At 43.1% G+C, this 23,824-nt stretch overlaps 1 protein-coding gene across 1 annotated transcript in view; it reads left to right on the top strand.

Moving 5' to 3' along the window:
• Positions 1 to 23,824, top strand: part of LAMA1 (laminin subunit alpha 1) — a 135,306-nt gene that overhangs the window by 43,325 nt on the left and 68,157 nt on the right. Inside the window, exons 6-17 of the mRNA XM_075270662.1 lie at positions 104 to 193; positions 1,444 to 1,561; positions 1,663 to 1,841; positions 3,068 to 3,167; positions 6,228 to 6,388; positions 6,876 to 7,016; positions 8,307 to 8,480; positions 8,837 to 8,938; positions 20,234 to 20,445; positions 21,401 to 21,512; positions 22,866 to 22,976; positions 23,570 to 23,697. Of these exons, the coding sequence (XP_075126763.1) occupies positions 104 to 193; positions 1,444 to 1,561; positions 1,663 to 1,841; positions 3,068 to 3,167; positions 6,228 to 6,388; positions 6,876 to 7,016; positions 8,307 to 8,480; positions 8,837 to 8,938; positions 20,234 to 20,445; positions 21,401 to 21,512; positions 22,866 to 22,976; positions 23,570 to 23,697 (1,628 nt within the window). The remainder of the gene's footprint in view (positions 1 to 103; positions 194 to 1,443; positions 1,562 to 1,662; positions 1,842 to 3,067; positions 3,168 to 6,227; positions 6,389 to 6,875; positions 7,017 to 8,306; positions 8,481 to 8,836; positions 8,939 to 20,233; positions 20,446 to 21,400; positions 21,513 to 22,865; positions 22,977 to 23,569; positions 23,698 to 23,824) is intronic.

Below are 23,824 nucleotides of genomic sequence, written 5' to 3'. Positions count from 1 at the left end.
CTGAAAATATGATGTTGTACTATAAATAATATATTATGCTCCAGAGCTTTTATTGTTTTTTTTTTTCTACAAATCATAACCTTTTCCTTGTCTTTCTTTTTAGTACTATTACTCTGTCAAAGATATTTCAGTTGGAGGAATGTGCATTTGCTATGGTCACGCTCGTAGCTGCCCTTGGGATGAAGTTACCAAGGTAAGCTGTCATTGTAACCATGTGAGATCTTTGGACCTGTCTTATTTATACTGTTGGACCTTCATAGGGCCCATTAGCCCTGCATTTACTCCGTCATATGTCGTTGTGGAACAAGTGGCGAGTGCTGATAAACACGTTAATATTAATACTATAAATTAAAGCTAATGCAGACAGAAGCCAAATGTATTACAATGGGGTGCAATGTATCATAAATTTGGTTCATCTTGCCAAACTTTTGGTAGACTTCGTCACGAAATCAGATGTGTTTAAAGACTCTTTTTGGCTATGCCACTATCTAGTGAGGCATAAAAAGTGTTTCCATGCTACTAAAAACCGCTGCGGAAAAACTGTGGCAGACACACATCAATGTTTTTTCCACAGAATTTTTCATTGCGATTTTGCAGTTTTCCCCTGTGTACTTTTTGCCCCTATTATACCTATACAGTAAACACCAGCGTTTTTTTGTGTTGTAGATTTTTTTCTGCAGTGCATGGATGGGATTAGCCAGAATCCCATCCACTTTGCCGATACTGTAAAACGTTTTGTTTTTGTAACATTTGGTTTCAGCCTAAAACACATATTATAAAATATTATAATACATGAATGTGTGTGCTGTCTCACAGTCTCATAGACTTTGATGGAGCTCCACGGAGAGAATGGACCACAATAGACAATTTCTCTGGGTTTTTTGCCACGCAGACCATGTTTCCCAGACTGTGTTACATTTTAAAAATTGTAGTTCCCCACTCTATTTATTTGGGTATAAAGTAATTATCCAATGCATGATGTATTCTTAAGATAGGCCATCAGTTGTAGATCAGTGGTACCTGACTGTTGGAAAACCAACCAAACTTTTTTTTTCGTGCTCCCTATAATTGTTTACATGCCAGAAAATGACTGCTGTGATGCTCTCGAGTCCCTTTTTTCCTTTATAGCGGCTGTTTTGAGGATTGCAGCAGCGTCCCATGTGCTTGAATAAAACAGAATACTTTGGGAATAGAATTAAACAGAACACAGTAAAGCGATATAGGCTCTTTTTTTTAATATAAAGTATACAGCAGTATTGTGAACCTGACATGATGACATTACTTGTCACGCCTGTTCACATTACATTCCTTCTCTTCTGACATGAGAAAGTTATTTCACTCTCAATAGAATCAGCTAACAAAAACTAGATTTCATTTAACATGTGTGGAATGTGAGTCGGTATATAAAAGCGCCTTCATTTTTAATTCCTTTTTTTCATGCAGAAACTCCAGTGTCAATGTGAACGCAACACTTGCGGGGAGAGTTGTAATGAGTGTTGTCCTGGTTACCACCAGAATCCATGGCGACCTGGCACCATTTCCATTGGCAATAAATGCGAGAGTAAGTTGAATTTCTCGACTACTGTATTCACAGATTTTGATCTTGTTAGATATCCAATAAATGAAGTATATACTAATGTAATATCGTCTTCTTCTGCACAGAATGTAACTGTCATAATAAAGCAGAGGATTGTTACTATGAACAGTCTGTGGCTGATCGCAACATGAGCTTGAACGTTCATGACCAGTATATTGGAGGAGGCGTTTGTATCAACTGCACTCAGTTTACAGCCGGAATTAATTGTGAAACATGTATTGAAGGATACTATAGGCCACACAAGGTAACATCATGGTATATACACTGTATATATGCAAGTAGGGAGAGACCTGTCAATTAAGGTTACCTGGGCTGGAGAAAGCAAGAGGGAAGCTACCCTATGGACACTGCCGCATTTCATAGTAAAACATAGTTGTTAACTCTTTACCTGCCTAATAATAATAATAATAAAAAATTTTATTTATATAGCGCCAACATATTCCGCAGCGCTGTACAATTTGTAGGGTTCAAATACAGACAGAAAGATACATTACAAAGAAAATCATTTCACACAATGGGACTGAGGGCCCTGCTCGCAAGAGCTTACAATCTATGAGGTAACAAAACAATAATGTCCTTCAGGATCTTGACCCCAAAAGGACCGTGGAGGTTGGGGATGAGTGCGCACAAATCCAGTAGTCAAGTTAAGAATCTTCCAAACTTTTAATTAATATAAACACAGCACGACGCGTTTTGGGCTAAAATGCCCTTCTTCAGGTGCAATTAAAACTTGGCTGAGCAGCCTTCAGAGAATGGTACCGGTAATGTGTAGCCACACGTTACCGGTACCATTCTCTGAAGGCTGCTCAGCCAAGTTTTAACTGCACCTGAAGAAGGGCATTTTAGCCCGAAACGCGTCATGCTGTGTTTATATTAATTAAAAGTTTGGAAGATTCTTAACTTGACTACTGGATTTGTGCGCACTCATCCCCAACCTCCTTTTGGGGTCAAGATCCTGAAGGACATTATTGTTTTGTTATCCCGTGTACCTTGGTCCACACGAGGGGAATCAGTTGCTGCCGCCACGTTTCCAATTTGGTTGATATATTGCGACACTCATAACGTGAGAAGGTAAGAGGCCATTTGGTTGGTCTATTATACCATTACTATTCACGTGTGAGACTACTACACTATATTTGGCGCTCGGTGTCTCCTTTTGTTTTCTTTTTCAATCTATGAGGTAGAGGGGGTGACACAAGAGGTAGCAGGGGCGGTATTGCTTATGCAGAGGTCAGACCCTTTTGTAATAGATGTGACTGTCATTACATAAACATAAGACTTTATGAGCCGTCGACAGTCGTGTCCTATAACATGTGGATGGAGCTTGGACCTATGGAGTTAGCATGAGATGACATCATATCATGTGGGGAAATGTGGGGGCGGGGACAGAGGAGGGTTTTTGTTTCTATATTTTTGTTTTTTTTCTCTCTACCTAAATATTTATTACAATAATGTGCGTTCCATCAACAGGTCTCCCCTTACTCAGATGATCCATGCTATCCTTGTGAATGTGATCCCTTTGGGTCTCTTAGTCCAGTTTGTGTGGTTGATGATAAGCACGCCAAACCAGGTATTTCTCCATCTTCTCCAGCTTTCAGATGTGCTTTTTATATTTTTTACCACCATTTGGAATTGAAACCCACATACAATTGTGCCCACCCTTATCTTGTCGTAAATTTGGTTAAGTGCTTCCATTTTGTTTAGAAAAGAAGTGAATCACAGTTACAATATTACAGTATTGTTACATGCTAGGAAAATCCCTGACAGATTTCACTCACAACTTAACCACTGTGTGGTCACACGTAGACACATATGGGAGATCGTGTAAAAGAATTTGTAAATACAATTTCTTTCGAAATGCTGGTTACCATGTGATATACTTATCTGGATATCTCCAGACAAAAGGAAAGATAAGTTATATATATCTGTTTGTTGTCTGGATTCACAGTCAGGGATAAGTCCACTTGATTTATTATTCATTTTCTAAAGATTTTGGGTTTATCTGAATCAAGTTTTTGGGGGTTTGCCACTCACAAATTGCTGTAGTTTCTTTAGACCCCAGAGAACAGTAATCAGAGGCTCAGGGAAGGTGCTCAAAAATAAAAATGAACTCATTAACCCTTTCCTCACCTCTCCAGTTGTCTGTCACAATATGCGTTCTTCATTCCCAGGCATCCCTATCGCCTGCCATCCTCCACCTGACTCTAAGTCTACACTGAGGCCTGTAATTTAGACTCAGGGGTCATGTAGGTGGTGTTAACTTCATGATGCTTTGATTAATGAATGAATGAAGGAGCTAGATCATTTCTTCAGGGTAGCTATGGAAGTTGTATTCCTCCTGTAACTGGGGCTAATGTATCAGCATTAGTTACAGGGTAAATCAGCCCCCCCCCCCCCAAAAAAAAAGTTATATTAAAATGCCCCCAAATGGTATATTATGACTTTTATTGGGAACATAAATAACACTAAACAACAACAACAACAAAAAAAACTTTCCGCGGATATCTTGGTATACAATAATCAATCTTAGTCAATTTGAACATGCTGATTTCAAATATGCAAACCGTTTTTCTGGATCACCCGCCATTCTTGAAATATCCATGATCTTAAATTTTATATTTCAATTAATTACTTAAAAACATAAGAAATGTAATTTTTGCACAAAAACTTGTATTTTAAAAGTTATTGCTACATGAATTTTAAACGTAAACATGAACGTGGCTATAGATACTGAAATTATATATAACATACATATATAACATACATATTAATGATATATAACATACATAATTATATGATAAACAAAAATTCAGTTTGAAGTCTAATATCTGTAAAATATTTGCAAAAATTCATTAAACATGTTCATGGTTTAAATTTCTTGGCTGTAGACTTCCGCTTATACTGATGAGTTGACAAATCACGCTGAAGCGTCCAACATGGTTGCACTCCCCTGACCCTGATAGCGTGACTCCATCACCGAAGTGTCCTGGTGGAAGCGCTCACCATGTTCATCGCTGACTGCGCCTAGGTTTTCTAGAAAGGCTATTCCACACATACCTTTTGTATGTAAGTTGCCTCAGTAGATTTTGTATAAGTCCGTTTTTATTCATATGCTAATGAGCCTTCTCTGTGCACCCCGGAAGTCTCTTCGTGCACTGTCTTCTGTGTATACAGCACAGGTTGCTGCTGCTGACTCCTCCCTGCTCTCATACATAGCACACAGCAAGGAGAGGAGAGCTGGCTGACAACTTCTCGTGCAGAAGCTAATTAGCATATGAATAAAATGGACTTATTCAAACACTACTGAGACGATTTACATACTAAAAGTAGGTGTGGAATATCCTTTCTAAAGGCTGTGCAAGGATGTGATTAGTTAACTTTTGCCAATGATAGAGCACCTTTAACAAATAATTAGAATGCAATATTCTTTATATATATATATATATATATATATATATATATATATATATATATATATATATATATATAAATATATAAATGTGAAAGTTTGTGTGTTTGGATGTTTGTGTGTTTGGATGTTTGGTACCCGGGGCACACCTGGGTATACTGCACATATACAGGGATGTAGCAGAGCCAAGACACAGGCGCAGGCGGATTATCGCCAGCAACAATTGCATGCGTATACGCGTGACGTTGCCAACAGCAACACGCAGACACAGTCGTGGGTAGATGCTAGTATATATATATATATATATATATATATATATATATACAGTATATATATATATAGAGAGAGAGAGAGAGAGAGAGAGAGAGAGAGAGAGAACATATATAATAATAATAATAATATAATAATAATAATAATAATAAATTTGATTTATATAGCGCCAACATATTCCACAGCGCTGTACAATTTGTAGGGTTCAAATACAGACACAAAGATACATTACAAAGAATATCAATTCACACAATGGGACTGAGGGCCCTGCTCGCAAGAGCTTACAATCTATGAGGTAGAGGGGATGACACAAGAGGTAGCAGGGGCGGTATTGCTTATGCAGTGGTCAGACACTTTTGTAATAGAGGTGACTGTCATTACACAAACATAAGACTTTATGAGCCGTCAACAGTCGTGTCCTTTAGCATGTGGATGGAACTTGGACCTATGAAGTTAGCATGAGATGACATCATATCATGTATATATATAATATTGTGTACTGTCAGAAGCTTGTAGTCCTATTAAAGCAAAATAAAAACATTTATTCGACAATACCTTAAGAATTTGACCTGATAGAGCAAAACGGTTTTCAGATTTGAAATCAGCATAAAAAACTGCTTAAGAAACACTTAATGACATTTAAGATATCCACGGCGTGTTTTCTGGTGTAAAGAAGTCGAGTAAAAACTAAGTACAGTAATATAAAAAACTCCACTAAAACACCATGTATAACTGAAAAAAAAAATCTAAATCTAAACCCAATAATTGTCCAGTCCTGAACCAGGGAAAATGGATTAATCCTGAAGTGGTTAAAGTGGTTTCCCATCTTGGATATTTATGGCACATCCAGGAAAGATGGGACTACAGCTGCCTGGGTGACTGCCTTACAGGATGAAGCTGATTCTGCCCTTTAGTCTTGTGGTAGTAATACATGTGTTTTGTATTATACAGGCATTCTTCCTGGAAAATGTAATTGCAAAGAGGGATACACAGGAACAAAATGTGATCAGTGTGACTTTGGATACAAGGGATACCCAAACTGTGTGCGTTGTAACTGCAGTTTAATAGGGAGTGTGAATGATGATCCTTGTGCAGAGCAGTGTATATGTAAGGTGAGTTCAAACCTTTTATTTCCTAAGTGATTTTTATCTACAATTCTGCTTATTCAGCTGCCAATTACATTTTTTGAGACTCTCTGACTGTCATATGTATTGCATTTCAGATAATTTCTTAAAGAACTTTCTCCATCTCCAAACTGAATTTTCATAGTGGTGACACCCCCAGAAGTAGCACCATACAGTGTGTGGGGTTGCTTCTCCACTCCTATTACTTGAATAGTAGCCATGCTGCACACATTACCCATCCACCAGTAGCTTCTAGCACCCGGAGGCTGCTGCAACAGCTGATCTGTGCGGGGTCTGGGTATCAGAGACTGACATATTCCATACTGATGACCTTTGCTTTGAATAGGCCATCAGTATTCAAATTCAGTTTGAGATTGGAAAGTCCCTTTAAAGGAAGATGCCTCATGTACAGTGCTTATCGTAATCAGGATGAGCAGTAGTATCCATATTAATAATATTTGGTCCTATATTTCAGGAACACGTGGAAGGAGAAAACTGTGACCGGTGTAAGGCTGGCTACTACAACTTACAGGAACAGAATCCAGAAGGATGTACCGAATGCTTCTGTTTTGGTGTTTCCGGTGTCTGCGATGAACTGTTTTGGCATACAACTCAGGTATAGGAGCATGGCTGACATATATTTTCACAAAAAGCCAGGCACAATAAATCAATAAAGAAGGATAACAAGTGTAATAATATACGAAAATATTTTAACCACAAGAATTAGGGAATCCCAAATCCGTAATACTCAAAACCAATAACCATTCCCCAAAACGCAATAATCAAATAAAATATAAATAATATTATAATATGATAAAAATACATGAATTAATCAATCCATCAATGTTTCAAGTTGCAAGATAAATTAAAAACAATCAAAATAAATTAAAAACACAAAAGACAATGTGGTACAAGTGAGTATACAATAATAAATATTTCATCATCATATAAATACAATAACTAATATATTGGTCTAAATATTACATAAATAAACAATCCCCACAAATTCTATATAGATAAAACCCTATCCACAATTCATATTCATCTACTTCCCAAAATAAATATCCAAGTAATTATGCAAAATTAAATAGCAAATAAAGTAGAAAATACTAAAATGTCCAACAAAGAAAACCATATATAATAAGTATAAGCCAAAGTAAATGTTAACCCTAAAAAGAGAAGAATGAAAAGTCAGGGGATTAAAATCTAAATAAATTACCAATCAGCCATGAATTCAGATACCCACGACCACACTGTCCAGCAACCCAATGTGCGTTTTGTTCACTTACGAAGTGGTCATCACTGAGCCTCATGATTGGATGAAGATTTCGCTTAACTAAAACCTGAAATCATTGCTGACATCAGCCGGGACCTGTAGACAGAAGCTAACACTATTTGCAACACAGTGTAACCTTTTAAAATAGAGTTGGACAACCCCCTTCAATCTTTTTATGGCCAACTTAAGTCTGTAGATTGTATGACAAAAAGGGAAAAACTACAGGGGGTGCAGAGATAGCAAATGTTACTGGGCCCTGCAGCCTCAGGGGGCCCAAAGACCTCTCTAAAACATAAGAGAACACACCTGTTCTAGATAGCTCATGGTAAGTGGGGGCCCATTATATATTTTACATTGTGACCCAGGCACTGTATAACAATCAGTAGAAATTAATTGTATGTCACAATGTTACACCATATAATGTAACCAAAGTATGTCTTTTATGCCTCTTGAATAGCTTTTCAACACTATGTAACTTTATCTACTCTATTGTCTGATCTTACCAGTGTCAATTGAAGTGCTTGAGTTGTTTCATAGTATTCTAAAATAAAGATGTTAATTTTCATTAAATTATTAAATTATCTGATCCTGAAATATTAATTGCATCTGTTCTTTCTTTTCTTGTTGCAGATGACTGATATTAGGGGCTGGCATGTCAGTGACTTACAAGGATCAGAAAGGATTCAGCCTCAGCAAGACCAGTTTGATGGCCCTCACCAGATAAGCATCAACAATACAGAAGCCCACAAGACATTACAGTCCGTGTATTACTGGGAGGCCCCACATTCTTACCTTGGAAATAAAGTATGTTTCTCTAAAGAATAAGGAAAGCTTTCTCTCCACATCTATGACTATCAGATATCAGTGATCAGCTGAAGTGAAAAGACAAATCTTGGCCATTTTACATACTGTAGGCATATCTCTGAATGACAGAACTACAGCTTAGGCAAGATGGTAACTCACATAATCGTGTACAGAAAATACAATTAGAAAAGATCTTCAATGACAAAAACAAATGAAAAGTAAAGAAAATATCATAGCATTTGCTTGTTTACTAGTAAAACCATTGTCTTTGACACATTTTCTTTATAAGATCTTATAGAGTATAAAATATTACTTTTTATAACATTTTTATATTGTGTTTTATTGTATGATTACAGTTGACATCTTATGGCGGTTCCATGAGGTACACGGTATCTTATGATATTCCAGTTGAGAGTTCAGATGGAGAGATCATCTCTAATGTGGATGTTGTCATTCAGGTAACTTATAGAACCTTTTTTTCTCTATATTTTGGGAAAATGGAAGGTTGGAGACAACATTTCAGTTTTTCTACAAATTTTCACAAAAATGTCACCAAGACACACCATGTGTTTATATAGAGTTTCCAAAATAGAATTAATACAAACAGTATTTTTCTATTACGTTACCGAATGAAGTAGGGAATTTTTCACTTGAGCAACCAGAATTTTACAATTCAGTAAAATTCAATTTATTAGCGTCTTTTGGAGCTATATATTATGGAAATGGGACTCCAACCTCTGCCAATGTTTTTATGTAAAAATAGACACATATGCATCTGTTAATTAGTTTTAAGACTGATGTATAAAACTTGAGCACTAGAGATGAGCGAACACTAAAATGTTCGAGGTTCGAAATTCGATTCGAACAGCCGCTCAATGTTCGTGTGTTCGAACGGGTTTCGAACCCCATTATAGTCTATGGGGAACATATACTCGTTAAGGGGGAAACCCAAATCCGTGTCTGGAGGGTCACCAAGTCCACTATGACACCCCAGGAAATGATGCCAACACCTCTGGAATGACACTGGGACAGCAGGGGAAGCATGTCTGGGGGCATCTAACACACCAAAGACCCTCTATTACCCCAACATCACAGCCTAACAACTACACACTTTCCACATTCAAAAAAACCTCTATCAAAGTGGGAAAATACCTGGAAACCTTCTTTACTCCCCAAATGGATGGACACAAACCCCAATTTAAGCTCAACAAACAGTAACAACCACCCCTTTAAATCACGTTCCCCATGACAACCACGGATGGAATAGACAATGGGAAATCCAAAAGCCCTCACCTTTAACTGTCATTTTGAGTGTGTGTGTGTGTGTGTGTGTGTGTGTGATGTGGTAAGACCTTCCAAAATTCACTTTTCTAGCCCTTAACATGAGCCCTTCCAAACAAAGTTACAGGACCTTAAGCTGAGCTACCAGCAGAGATTGAGGCCCTTGGCATGAGTAGAGCCTTGCACCAGCAGTGTTTTTGGCACTTAGGGTGAGTTGAGCCTTGTACCAGCGTGTGTCCCTTAACATCAGGCGGGCCCTAAGTTCTGCGCTTTGCACAAAAGTTCCACATTAACTAGGCTGAATGGTACAAAGATTAGTAGGCCCAAGAACCAGGAACAGGTCTTGCAATGGCTGTCGGATAACGCTTAAAGCACATTGTCCACCAGCCAGTCAGCCTCTACCTCCTCTTACCCAACAGTCTTGTCCTCCTTCCACCCAAAATTCCCAATCTTCCCAGAACAATAACCCCAACTGTCCCTGCTCCCCAGAGCTGTTCTCCCTTCCTTTGACTGTACTGCAACCTGCCCCTCCATTTCGCGATTCCACGGACCTAACAGACGAGTATCTGTGTCCAGATGCTCAAACACTAGAGTCTCCTCCATTCCATCTCCGGTCGATTTGGTGGCGGATGACCAGCAACCCACCCTCATCGACGACGATGAGACGCAGTTGCTGTCAGGGCAGCCAGTTGACATGCGCATTGTGCAGGAGGAGGAGGCGAGACAGGAGTTGGAAGAGGAGGTGGTGGACGACGAGGACACCGACCCCACCTGGACAAGGCGGATGTCAAGCTGGGAAAGTAGTGGGGATGTTGAGGCAGGTGCAGCACCAAAAAGGGTAGCTAGAGGCAGAGACATGTCCAGAGACAGAGGTCAGCTGCTTTGCCGAAGCCAGGCCAGACCCGGAATGTCCGAAGATGTTCCCTTTTGTACCCAGCCCAGAAAAACTCCCCCATCGAGGGCACGTTTCTTGAAGGTGTAGAGTTTTTTCAAGGAATGCGCCGAGGACAGATATAGTGTCGTCTACACAATTTGCCTCTCGAAATCAAGTAGGGGCCCTGAGAAGAGCAACCTGTCCACCACTTCAATGCACCGTCATTTGGAATCCAAGCAATGGAATCAGTGGCAGGCAGCAACGGCAGGACAAACGTCGCCCGCCGTTCATGCCACTGCCTCTGCTCACAGTGCTGGCGATGCACTCCAGAGGACGAGCCAGGACATCACTTCATCTGCCTCCGCCACTTTGTTGACTTCTCCCTCATCCTCCCCTGTTTCTGTCTTATCTCCTTCTCCAGCACCATCAAAGGCACCATCAGGCACTTCTTTACAACAACCCACCATCTCTCAGACATTGGAGCGCCGGCAGAAATACACCGCTAACCACCCACCCACGCAAGCCTAGAACGCCAACATCGCTAAACTGCTGGCCCAGGAGAGGTTGGCGTTCCGGCTTGTTGAAACTCCCGCCTTCCCGGACCTGATGACAACTGTGGCACCTCACTATGCCGTCCCTAGCTGTCACAACTTCTCCCGGTGTGGCGTTCCCGCCTTGCACCAGCACGTGTCACTCAACATCAGGTGGGCCCTTAGTTCCGCGCTTTGCTGCAAGGTCCACTTGACCACCGACACTTGGACAAGCGCCTGTGGTCAGGGATGCTGCTTATCTTTAAGGACAGGCAGGGTGAATGTGGTGGAGTCTGGTCCCGGGGTGCAAACTGAGGTACCCTATCTCCTCTCCCAGGCCAAAATTCATGGCAGGAGTAGACTGAAACCCTACGACGCTGCAACCTCCACCCCAGCTACTAGCGGCAAACGCTAAAACACTGGTGTGGGGAGACGTCAGCAGGCGGTGCTGAAGCTCATCAGCTTGGGGGACAGACAGCACAGTGCCTCCGAGGTCAGGGATGCCATCCTGGCTGAGATGGCATTTTTTTTTCCCTGCTACACCTGGGGCCTGGCATTTTTACGCCTGTGATAATGGCTGGAACCTGGTAGCGGCTCTGGAGCTTGCCAGCCTCCAACACGTTCCATGTTTGGCCCATGTCTAACCTAGTGGTGCAACGTTTTTTGAAAACATACCCAAATGTACCGAAGCTACTGTTGAAAATGCGGCGCTTGTGCGCCCACTTTTGCAAGTATACAGGAGTCGCTGCTAGCCTAAAAACACTCTAGCAAGGCCTACATCTGTCCAAACACAGGCTATTGTCCGTCATTCACACACGCTGAAACCCTACAATACCATATCTTGAGCAGGGTGTGTGAGCTGCACAGACCTTTGATGGAGTTCCATCTACAAAACCCAAGGGTTCCTCAAAGTCAGCTCCCAAAGTTTCTGCACCATGAGTTTCCAGGGGTGGCAGAGTTATGGCTAGGGGCAGAGGCATGGATAGGGATGATGTCTAGGGACAAAAGCAGTGTGGATGTGGAGGCAAGCTAAGCAGCAAAAACTGGGGGTACAAGCTAAGGCATGGACTGGGGTGATGTCTAGGGACAAAAGCAGTGTGGATGTGGAGGCAAGCTAAGCAGCAAAAACTGGGGGTACAAGCTAAGGCATGGACTGGGGTGATGTCTAGGGGCAAAAGCAGTGTGGATGTGGAGGCAAGCTAAGCAGCAAAAACTGGGAGTACAAGCTAAGGCATGGACTGGGGTGATGTCTAGGGGCAAAAGCAGTGTGGATGTGGAGGCAAGCTAAGCAGGGAAAAAGGTGGCTAGAGGCAAAGGGATGTCCAGAGGCAGAAGACAGCTGCATGACAGAAGCTAGACCTGAGCCAGCAAGGCCCAAGATGCCCTCTTTTCTAGCTTCCTTAGAAAAATTCCCCATCGAGGCCACGTTCCTCGCTGGGGGAGATAATTTCTAAATGTATAGGTCGAGGACAAACTGAGTGTGGTTTACACACTTTGCAATGCGACTCCCCATCTCCCAGGCCTTTCATTCCAGTCTAAAGTACAGCACAACCCACCCACATGCCCAAGGCTTCAAGGCCTCATCTCAAAAATTCTGGCCCAGGAGATGTTGGCGTCCCAGCTTGTGGACACTCTGCCCTTTTTGGGCCTGCTGGCTACTGCGCCACCTCACTGTGCCGTCCACACCAGCACTTTTCCCCAAACATGAGGCGGTCCCTAAGTTCAGCGCTTTGCCCAAAAGATCCACGTGACCAGCTACGAATGGACAAGTGCATGCGGACAGGGACGCTACCTTTCAATCTTGGCACAGTGGTTGAATGTACTTGAGGCATGGACCGGGTCGCAAAATGTGGTGGACTGACTTGTCTCCCCACACAACATTCCTGGGAGGAGGGCTGTAACACCACCCTCCTCCTCCGCTGTTAGATTGACCCCAGCTACGAGCTGGAAACGCTGCAACACTGGTGTGGGGAGACATCAGCAGGCTGGGCTGAAGCTCATCAGCTTGGGAGACGGACAGCACACTGCCTCTGAGGTAAGGGATGCCATCCTGGATGAGATGGCAATTTGTTTATCCCTGCTGCCCCTGGGGCCAGGCTTTTTTGTCTTGTTGGAGGGCTCTGGAGCTTGCCAGCCTCCAACACGTTCCATGCCTGGCCCACGTGTTCAATGTAGTGGTGCAATGATTTTTAAAAACATACCCCAAATTAGCTGAGCTAAGGGTGAAAGTGCGGCACTTGGACACCCACTTTCCCAAGTCTACAGTACCTGGAGCTAGCCGCAATACACTCCAGCAAGGCCTACATCTGCCTGAAGCACCTACTGTTGTGCGAGGTCACCACACGCTCTAACCCTAGATACCGTATGTTGATCAGGGTGTGTGAGCAGCAGAGACCTTTGATGGAGTACCAGCTACAAAACCCAAGGGTTCCTCAGAGTCAGCTCCCTCACTTTCTGCACCATGAGTTTCCATGGGTGGCAGACTTATGGCTAGAGGCACATGCATGGATAGGGGTGATGTGTAGGGGCAAAAGCAGTGTGGATGTGGAGGCAAGCTAAGCAGCAAAAACTGGGGGTACAAGCAGCCGGTGGCATCATCACTGACAAGCACAGCTGTCTGTCAGCTGACAGGCTGACTTTCACCAAAATGAACAGACAATGGATAGACTCATCATATACATGTCAGTTACATGACAAATTTAGTGCAATTTGCAAGTCCAAGATGGGTTGGAGATCTGCAGAGAGGAATCTCACCATCTCTTGCGGGTGCCATCATTTGGAAGGCAAGCCCTGGGCTCAGTGGGTGAGAGCAAGCGCAGGATAATCGTCGTTTGGCCTGGCGGCCACTGCCTCTCCCACTGTTGACAGGGCTGGCGCTGCAGTCCAGACCAGCAGCCAGGACACCTCCACATCTGCCTCTGACACTTTGGGGAGTTCACCCTCATCCTCACCTTTTCCTGCCATTTCTCCTTTTGCCCGCGCCATCATGCGCCTCTTCCCAGCAACTCCCCATCTCCCAAGCCTTTCATTTCATGCTAAAGTACAGCGCAACCCACCCACATGCCCAAGGCTTCAACGGCCTCATCTCAAGAAATCTGGCCCAGGAGATGTTGGAATCCCGGCTGGGGGACACTCTGCCCTTTTTGGGCAGAGTGTCTACTGCGCCACCGCACTGTGCCGTCCACACCAGCACTTTCCCCCAAACATGAGGCGGTCCCTAAATTCAGCGCTTAGTCCTAAAGTTCCACGTGACCAGTTACGAATGGACAAGTGCATGCGGACAGGGACGCTACCTTTCAATCTTGGCACAGTGGTTGAATGTAGTTGAGGCGTGGACCGGGTCGCAAAATGTGGTGGCCTGACTTGTCTCCCCACACAACATTCCTGGAAGGAGGGCTGAAACACCACCCTCCTCCGCTGTTAAATTGACCCCAGCTACGAGCTGGAAACGCTGCAACACTGGTGTGGGGAGACGTCAGCGGGCCGTGCTGAAGCTCATCAGCTTGGGGGCCAGACAGCACACTGCCTACAAAGTGAGTCATGCCATCCTCGATGAGACGGCAATGTGGTTTTTGCCACTGCACCTGGGCCCAGGCATGTTGTCATGTGTGATAATGGCCGTAACCTGGGATCGGCTCTGTAGCTTGGCAGCCTGCAACATATTCCATGCCTGGGCCACGTTTTTAACTCATTGCTGCTAATCATTTTAAAAAGGTACCCCAATGTTCCTGAGCTACTGGTGAAAGTGTGGCGCTTGTGCGGATAGTTTTTAAAGCCTATAGTTGCCGCTGCTAGCCTCTATGCACTCCTACAACGCCTGTACCTGCTGGAACAACGGCTGTTGTGCGACGTCTCCACACTGCTGGCACTAAACATATCATGTGTTGAGCAGAGTGTGTGAGCAGCACAGACCTTTGATGTAGTTCCAACTCCAAAACCCTCAGGTTCATCAAAGTCAACTCCCTCAGTTGCTCAACCATGAGTGGCCATGGGTGGCAGACTTATGTGAAATCCCATCCCATCCATTGCACTGGACACGAAACATTAGCATGCGCTCAGCACAACTTCGGATATGGCAGCTGCGTTAAGCAGGGTGCAGGGTACAACACAGACCAGGCCCGAGCACCAGGAACAGGTGTTAGAAATACTGCAGCATCCGCCATTTCCTTCCAATTTTGGGGTTTTGGACCCGCCACCGACTTGTCTGGACCTATGTGGGGATCATGAGACACAGTTGCCATCAGGGCAAGCTGTGGTCATGTGCGGTTTGCAGTAAGGGGGCAGTGCGCAATTGGAAGAGGAGTTGGTGGATGACGAGGCCACCGACCCCACATGGACAGGGGTGATGTCTAGGGGCTAAAGCAGTGTAGATGTAGAGGGAAGCTAAATCAACAAAAAACCTGGGTAGAAGCAAAGGCATAAACTGGGGTGATGTTTAGGGGCTAAAGCAGTGTAGATGTGGAGGGAAGCTAATTCAACAAAAAAAAAGGGTAGAAGCAAAGGCATAAACTGGGGTGATGTTTAGGGGTGAAAGCAGTGTAGATGTGGAGGGAAGCTAATTCAACAAAAAAACAGGGTAGAAGCAAAGGCATAAACTGGGGTGATGTTTAGGGGTGAAAGCAGTGTAGATGTGGAGGGAAGCTAAGCAGCAAAAACAGTGGGTAGAAGCAAAGGCATGCAAAACTCTACCCTGTTGGAAGACTTATTCCTAGGTCTGGAACACGTTAATGGCCCCCCTGGACAAATTACTGCCACTCAGGGGCCTAGTGTCACCAGGAGGGACAAGTATAGGCGCATGTTGTGGGAATACCTGGCCGACACCAGCTCTGTCCTCTCCGATCCCTCTGTGCTCTACAGCCTACACTTATTTTCTCATCTTTTTTTCTGCACTGCACATCTCTTGCCTGCTTCCTTTGGGATCTTACAAGTGGTGGTCCACTTCCACAGATGGTAACTTCAATAGACAGTGTAACGGGAGTAGCTGAGGGATCACTGTCTTAACCACTTTTTGGCACAAAATTAACTTCCAAAGCCAAATATGGTGCAAGTATATGATGCAAGGACACCTACACACCTATCTCTGACACATTGGGGAGTTCACCCTCATGCGCCCTTTTGGCCTGCACCATCATGCGCCTCTTCCCAGCCACTCCACATTTCCCAAGCTTTTCATTGCAGGCAGAAGTACAACACAACCCACCCCCATGCCCAAGCCTTTAACAGCCTCATCGATAAACTGCTGGCCCTGGAGATGTTGGTGTTTGTTTATGCTTCTGGATACCCAGGCCTTCCGTCAGCAGATGGCAGCTGGGGCACCTCCGTATGCTGGGCCTAGCTGTTACTACTTCTCTTGGTGTGCTGTCCCTGCCTTGCGTCTGCATGTGTTCCATAACATCAGTCGGGCCCAGAGCTCTGCGCTTAGCTGCAAGGTCCACTTGACCACCGACACATGGACAAGCACCTGTGGTCAGGGATGCTGCAGTGCTTATCTTTAATGACAGGCAGGGTGAATGTGGTGGAGTCTGGTCCCCGGGTGCAAACTGGGGTGGCCTATCTCCTCTCCCAGGCCAAAATTCATGGCAGGAGTAGACTGAAACCCTACGATGCTGCAACCTCCACCCCAGCTACTAGCGGCAAACACTGTAACACTGGCGTGGGGAGATGTCAGCAGGCCGTGCTGAAACTGATCAGCTTGGGGGACAGACAGCACAGTGCCTCCGAGGTCAGGGATGCCATCCTGGCTGAGATGGCATTTTTTTTCCCCTGCTACACCTGGGGCCTGGCATTTTTGCGCCTGTGATAATGGCTGGAACCTGGTAGCAGATCTGGAGCTTGCCAGACTCAAACACGGTCCACGCATGGCCCACGTTTTTCAACTTGTTGGTGCCATGTTTCTTTGAAACCTACACCATTGTGCCTGATATACAGGTCAAAGTGGGGCCATTGTCGTAAGTGAGAACTAGCCTCTGCTAGGCAGAAAACATTCAGAGCACACTCCTCTCATCTTCGCACCGTTGGCTGGCGGAGGAAGACGAGGGGGTTGGAGTGACATCTGATGTCCCTGTCCCACACGAGGCTAGAGGGTGCACTTCAGTGCATCCCATTGCTTCACCACAAATGGTGTGAAGGGGAGTGGAAAATGGAGGAAATGGAGAGTGACCCTTACAGTTGGGGCCAGCAAAGGCATGCCAAGTAACACACTGGCACACATGGCTGACTTCATCTTGGGTTGCTTTTCAACACATATTTCACATCATGAAGAACAAATAATACTGGATTTTTACAAGCCTCGAACCCCGGTCTAGGTCTAATGTCTGTTCCTTTCTTATATTAGGGGAGAGGGAAAAAAAATTACTTCAGTGATACGTTTAGCGTACATAGACTGACTATTAATGTGTATCCCACTTAGTGTTGTTAGGGTTACACACCGTCACAACCTGGCTAAAGCTTCTATAGCTGTTAATAAAGTCAACATAACTTTACGGTATCCAAAAAGACAGCTGGTACCGACAGAGAGCAAGACAAATGTCAACCAAAGCTGTGAGCTCTGAACACCCACAGTGACTTTGGCGTCATCATCATTATAAGGGAGCGGGTGGTAATAAATAACTTGGCAGTGCCTAAAACCCAAAAAGCTTATACAACTATATTTACATTAAGATACACAAATGACACTTTTTAGTAGCATGTCATGAGACAAGCTGATAAGATCTTCCTTTGTGCAGTGCTATTTGAAAGTTAAACGCTGCCTTTATTTTAATTCTGGAGAAGGTGCAGACATTAGATTTAGAACATGTTGTCTTCATTGTCCAAATCCTCTATATAGGTAATGTGTTTTTCGGGCCGAGCTGTCTGGGAACGAGCTGGTGCAGCAGTGACAACCTGGGTGAATATGGCAAGAGCCTGAGATGTAGGGTGAATGAATCCCCAAATTATTTGGGGAATTTCCACTCAGAAACTGGCACTATATACCAGTAGCAAAAATTGTGGGTGCACGTAACCCCAATATATTCTTTGAATTCCCAGTGAGACAATGGCACTATATACCAGTAGCAAAAATTGTGGGTGCACGTAACCCCAATATATTCTTTGAATTCCCAGTCAGACAATGGCACTATATACCAGTAGCAAAAATTGTGGGTGCACGTAACCCCAATATATTCTTTGAATTCCCAGTGAGACAATGGCACTATATACCAGTAGCAAAAATTGTGGGTGCACGTAACCCCAATATATTCTTTGAATTCCCAGTCAGACAATGGCACTATATACCAGTAGCAAACATTGTGGGTGCACGTAACCCCAATATATTCTTTGAATTCCCAGTGAGACAATGGCACTATATACCAGTAGCAAAAATTTTGGGTGCACGTAACCCCAATATATTCTTTGAATTCCCAGTGAGACAATGGCACTATATACCAGTAGCAAAAATTGTGGGTGCACGTAACCCCCATATATTCTTTGAATTCCCAGTCAGAAACTGGCACTATATACCAGTAGCAAAAATTGTGGGTGCACGTAACCCCAATATATTCTTTGAATTCCCAGTCAGAAACTGGCACTATATAGCAGTAGCAAAAATTGTGGGTGCACGTAACCCCAATATATTCTTTGAATTCCCAGTCAGACAATGGCACTATATACCAGTAGCAAAAATTGTGGGTGTATATAGCTCCAATTCTATTGCTAGGGGACTTGCAGGGTATTTCTGAGGTGAAGGTGGGGGGGCACACCGTTGGAACGGGGATTTGGGGTGTATATATGGGGTATACGGGAATACACTGTCAGTGTATTCCATTCAGGATCCTGGGAAAGCTGGGTTGCGGCGATTGAGCCCGTCAGTGCCACGTTACACTGACAAGCTTCTCCCTGGAATTGAAGTGATATGTAACCCCAATATATTCTTTGAATTCCCAGTCAGACAGTGGCACTATATGGCAGTAGCAAAAATAGTGGGTGTATATAGCCCCAATTCTATTGCTAGGGGACTTGCAGTGTATTTCTGGGGTGAAGGTGGGGGGGCACACCGTTGGAACGGGTATCGGGGGTATATATAGGGTATACGGGAATACACTGTCAGTGTATTCCATTCAGGATCCTGGGAAAGCTGGGTTGCGGCGATTGAGCCCGTCAGTGCCACGTTACACTGACAAGCTTCTCCCTGGAATTTAGCTCTTATAAGAGCTGTTGTGGTTGTCTTCTCCTTCCTATCCTAGCCTGTCCCTGCCTACCCAGAATCTAACCCCTAGCTAACTGGACGGAAACCTCCGTCCTCGGTGAATTGCAAGCTCAGAATGACGCGAACCTGGGCGTCGCTGTTCTTTTAAATTAGAGGTCACATGTTTTCGGCAGCCAATGGGTTTTGCCTACTTTTTTCAACGTCACCGGTGTCGTAGTTCCTGTCCCACCTACCCTGCGCTGTTATTGGAGCAAAAAAGGCGCTAGGGAAGGTGGGAGGGGAATCGAGTAATGGCGCACTTTACCACGCTTTGATTCGATTCGAACATGCCGAACAGCCTAATATCCGATCGAACATGAGTTCGATAGAACACTGTTCGCTCATCTCTATTGAGCACCAATAAATATCCCCCCAAGGATTTTGAGGCAAAAACTGTAACATTTTAGCCATAAAATACTAGCCTTGGAGTTATTGCTTTTTTGTCTTAAAGGGGTTGGTCACTTTCAGATTAATATTAACAAGCAAATGTACAATAAAAAGATATACAATTTTCCAATATACTTTCTGTATCAATTCCTCTCGGTTTTCTAGATCTCGGCTTGCTGTCATTCATTCTGTTACTTCTAGAAGATAAAACGCACCTGTGTGCACATCACAGTATATTGGAATATTGTATATCTTTTTATTGTACATTTGTTTGTCAATATTGGTCTGAAAGTGGCCAACCCCTTTAAGTCCCGCCACCAAAGGAGACTAAAAATGCAACATGTTTGAAAATTATTTTATGTATCCTACACAGTATAATTTGTGTGTATCTCTCTATCCCTTGCTAACATAGGTATATGCGTGTATATATGTATATAACACTTGTATTACTTTCTTTTAGGGAAGTGGCATTACCATAGGGACAAAGTCTGACGGCATATTTTTGAAGCCATATGAGGAATACACAGCGGAGCTCAAACTGATTCCAGAGAATTTTGTAGATTTTTACACTAAGAGGCCAGTGGACAGGGACAGGCTTATGACTATCCTTGCTAATGTCAATAGGCTCTGGATCAGAGCTAGCTACAACACTGCTAAAAATGCAGTCAGTAGGTAAGAACTATGTGATATGTTATATGCATCTGTGTCCTTGTTAGTACTGTATGTTTTTTACAAACAAACTACTTCCATCAATGACAACTCTTTACCTCATTCAATAGCTACTGCCCCACTGATTGTGACATAGTTATGATTTTTTTTTCTCTAGTCCCCACCTTTCCTGAGCAGTTGTTAGTTTCAGCACCATTATGCTCTTGGCTGTTAGATGGGAGGTCCCTGTCTCTCTGCTGCAGCCCAGAACCACCCACCTGACGCCAGAGCATAATGCTACGTCCACACGAGTCCATTCTGAGCTTTCCGTCTTCTGCATGCAGAAGATGGAAAGCTGTCAGACCGGGTCCGGCTGTGTGCGCCGGTGAGCGTTTTATGCTCTCCGCCGCAAAACCGTTATTTAAAACCGGACACAGAGTATTGCATGTCCGACTCTGTGTCCGATTTAAAAAAAAAAAACGGTTTCGTGGCGGAGAGCATAAAACGCTCATCGGCGCTCACGGCCGGACATCTTTCAAACCCATTCAAATGAATGGGTATGGAAAGATGCCGGCAGGTTTCCGTCTGCTGTTCAGTTTTGTGCAGGAAACGGAAACCTGTATGAAGGGAGACCGGGCGCAGATGTGAACAAGCCCTAACTGTGTGGCAGCTAACATTGCCTGGGAACAGTGGGGCTTAGGGAAGAAAATTCAACTGTGTACAGAATCAGAAGAGCTTTTCCTATTGAAGGGTGCAATGGAGGTGCTAAAGGTCCTCTTCAAATTATCTCCATTTTTCATTTAAAATTAAAAGTTAAATTCCTATTACAAATCTTAGTAGTTAGTTATAGTAAGTGCAACTGTTGTAAAGTAGCTACATGTACTGAAGTATAAAACATTATATTTTGTATACTCCTCCTATCTGCTAATAATCACCCTTTGTTATATTGTAGTTTTTCATGATCTTTTTTTGTTTGTAGAATAAGCTCAGTGACATTGGACACGGCTACTCCAAATGTAATAGACCTATTGCCAGCTGTACAAGTAGAGAATTGTGAATGCCCGCCTGGTTATGCTGGCACATCATGTGAGGTAGTGGAAACAATAAAGAAATATGAGATTGTTTTAGGTTCTTTTCTGTAAGGAAGGGTTCATGTTCATTATGTAGAGGATTCCTGTTTACCATAAAAGACTTAATACTGCAAATTTGCTACGATGATATTATCTTAGGTTTCTCTGCTCTGGTTCTTTGCTACAATGTATTAGCATTAGTAAGATGTTGTAGACTGGAGTTCAAGCAGTTTATCTTGTGCAGAAACCTGGAAAACACTATTAGGAAAAACTCCTTTTTTGTTGGAAACATGCCATTGTTGTGTATTAAACAAGAGAAAAGGAGTTACTTACACTTTCCTGTTGTGTGAGATCTCTGGTGTCTTTGGCACAAAACGCACTATAAGGCCACATGTAACATATTTGCTGCATTTAGCTTGCGGCAGAATCACAGGCAGCTAAACATCTACAGTACAGGTCTAGGGTAGTGGATGGGATTAAAACAAACCCACAAATTGCTGGAAAAATCCATAGCACAAAGTGTTTTGCTGTGGGTTTTCAACCTGTAGTGGGTCAGTTTCTTGCTACGGATTTGGCACAGTGTTCTAACTTTATATTACAATGGGGTAAAACCAGCTGATTTTGGCTGTTGTTTGTGCCTGTGGCCTAAACTTTAAGGGCTAGTTCACACGTAAAAACCGCCTGGCTTATTTTGGTCCCGAATAAAACCTCTTCCTAATTAGGAAACTGTTTTTTGACCTTGAGGCATTTTTTGGAGTGTTTTCTGGAGCAGTTTTTACCAAAACGCGAGGCGGCTCAGGTTTCCGCTTGAAGAAATGTCATGTTGCTTCTTTTTTCTGCTAGCAGCAAAATACTACTAGCAGGAAAAAAAAACTAGCAGTCTCCATAGACCACCATTGTATGGAGGCAGATTTTGAGGCGAAATCTGCTGTCAAAATGTTTCTCATTGCCCCCGTGTGAACTAGCCCTAAAGAGTTTGTCCAGGATTAAAAGAACATGGCTGCTTTACTCCAAATTCACTTCATTGGAGTTATGCTGCAATACCAGGCACAATCTATACACAGGAGTATGCTGTATGATGTAGAAAACAGCCTTGTCTAATCCTAGACTACACCTTTAACATGTCACCTAATGCCATAGTACATAATAATATATATTGGTATGACTGGGCTGAATATGAGTAGTATGAGTATGAGTAGCTGAAGTCATGTTTCTCATGTGTAAATCTGATTTCAGTATGTCTCCTTACTCTACTGTTCCCTGTTCTTACTCTTCTTTAGAAATAATTCGTGTATCTTTATAACAAAACTAAACAATTCTAGTTTACGTTCATTATAACCAGAAGTATTGACTGACGGTGAATCTGTTTTCTAGTCTTGTATCCCAGGACACTACAGAGTTGGTGGGACCCTTTTTGGTGGAATTTGTCAGGCTTGTGAGTGCAACGGCCACGCAACTGAGTGTGACATTCATGGCGCATGTTATGTAAGTACAGCGTGAAAAATGGCAAAAACATTATTGGATGTCACCAAACAAGAAGAGCTAAAGGTGGATATATAGTATATTAGATATATAGATTAGTCTAAAGTTGATCCAAAATGATAATTTCAATCAAAATGACCATTCAACATATAAACAATGAACAATTGCTTTTGCCGATCACTGATATACTATCATTGATTGGAAAGAAGTCCGGCAATGGTCGCTAGTCTATAAACAGTCTGAGAAAGAATGTTCCCAAAAAGATGTTTTTTCTTTCTGGTAGAATTATTGAACATGTATTAGTATTATGACCATCTGTAACAGTCAGTATAGAATACAATATGTGTAGCAAGAGCCATCAACCTCCTTCTGTCCGTTGTTTATGGCCACTTTTAATCACAGGCAATTCTCTATATACCTATACATGTCACTAGGTAATTGTAAGCTGCAAATAGTAATATTTTTGTGTATTCAAAGGTGAATGTTGTATTCTGACAGATTTCTTTCTGTTGGTATTCTGTATGTAATGAATTTTTAGTTGTTAGAAAGTTTTTCACATGACATTTTATAACTAGCTCCTAATTTCTATTCTTCAGGGTTGTCAGCACAACACTACAGGTCCTCACTGTGACCAGTGTCTGCCAGGCTTCTATGGGGACCCCACTGACGGAACCCCCAATGATTGCCAGCCATGTGCCTGTCCTTTGAGCATCTCCTCCAATAAGTAAGAAACATTGTTTACTTGTATTTACCCTTATGTATTCACATTGCTTTCTCCAAAGTTTTTAAGGTTTCTCTTTTATGTAAGGTAGGGATAAAAACACTGAGACCACCAACAGTGACAGACAGTA

The sequence above is a fragment of the Leptodactylus fuscus genome, chromosome 4 (assembly GCF_031893055.1).
Source record: "Leptodactylus fuscus isolate aLepFus1 chromosome 4, aLepFus1.hap2, whole genome shotgun sequence".
In the NCBI taxonomy this organism is placed as follows: domain Eukaryota; kingdom Metazoa; phylum Chordata; class Amphibia; order Anura; family Leptodactylidae; genus Leptodactylus; species Leptodactylus fuscus.
This window is presented reverse-complemented; position numbering and strand designations above follow the sequence as displayed.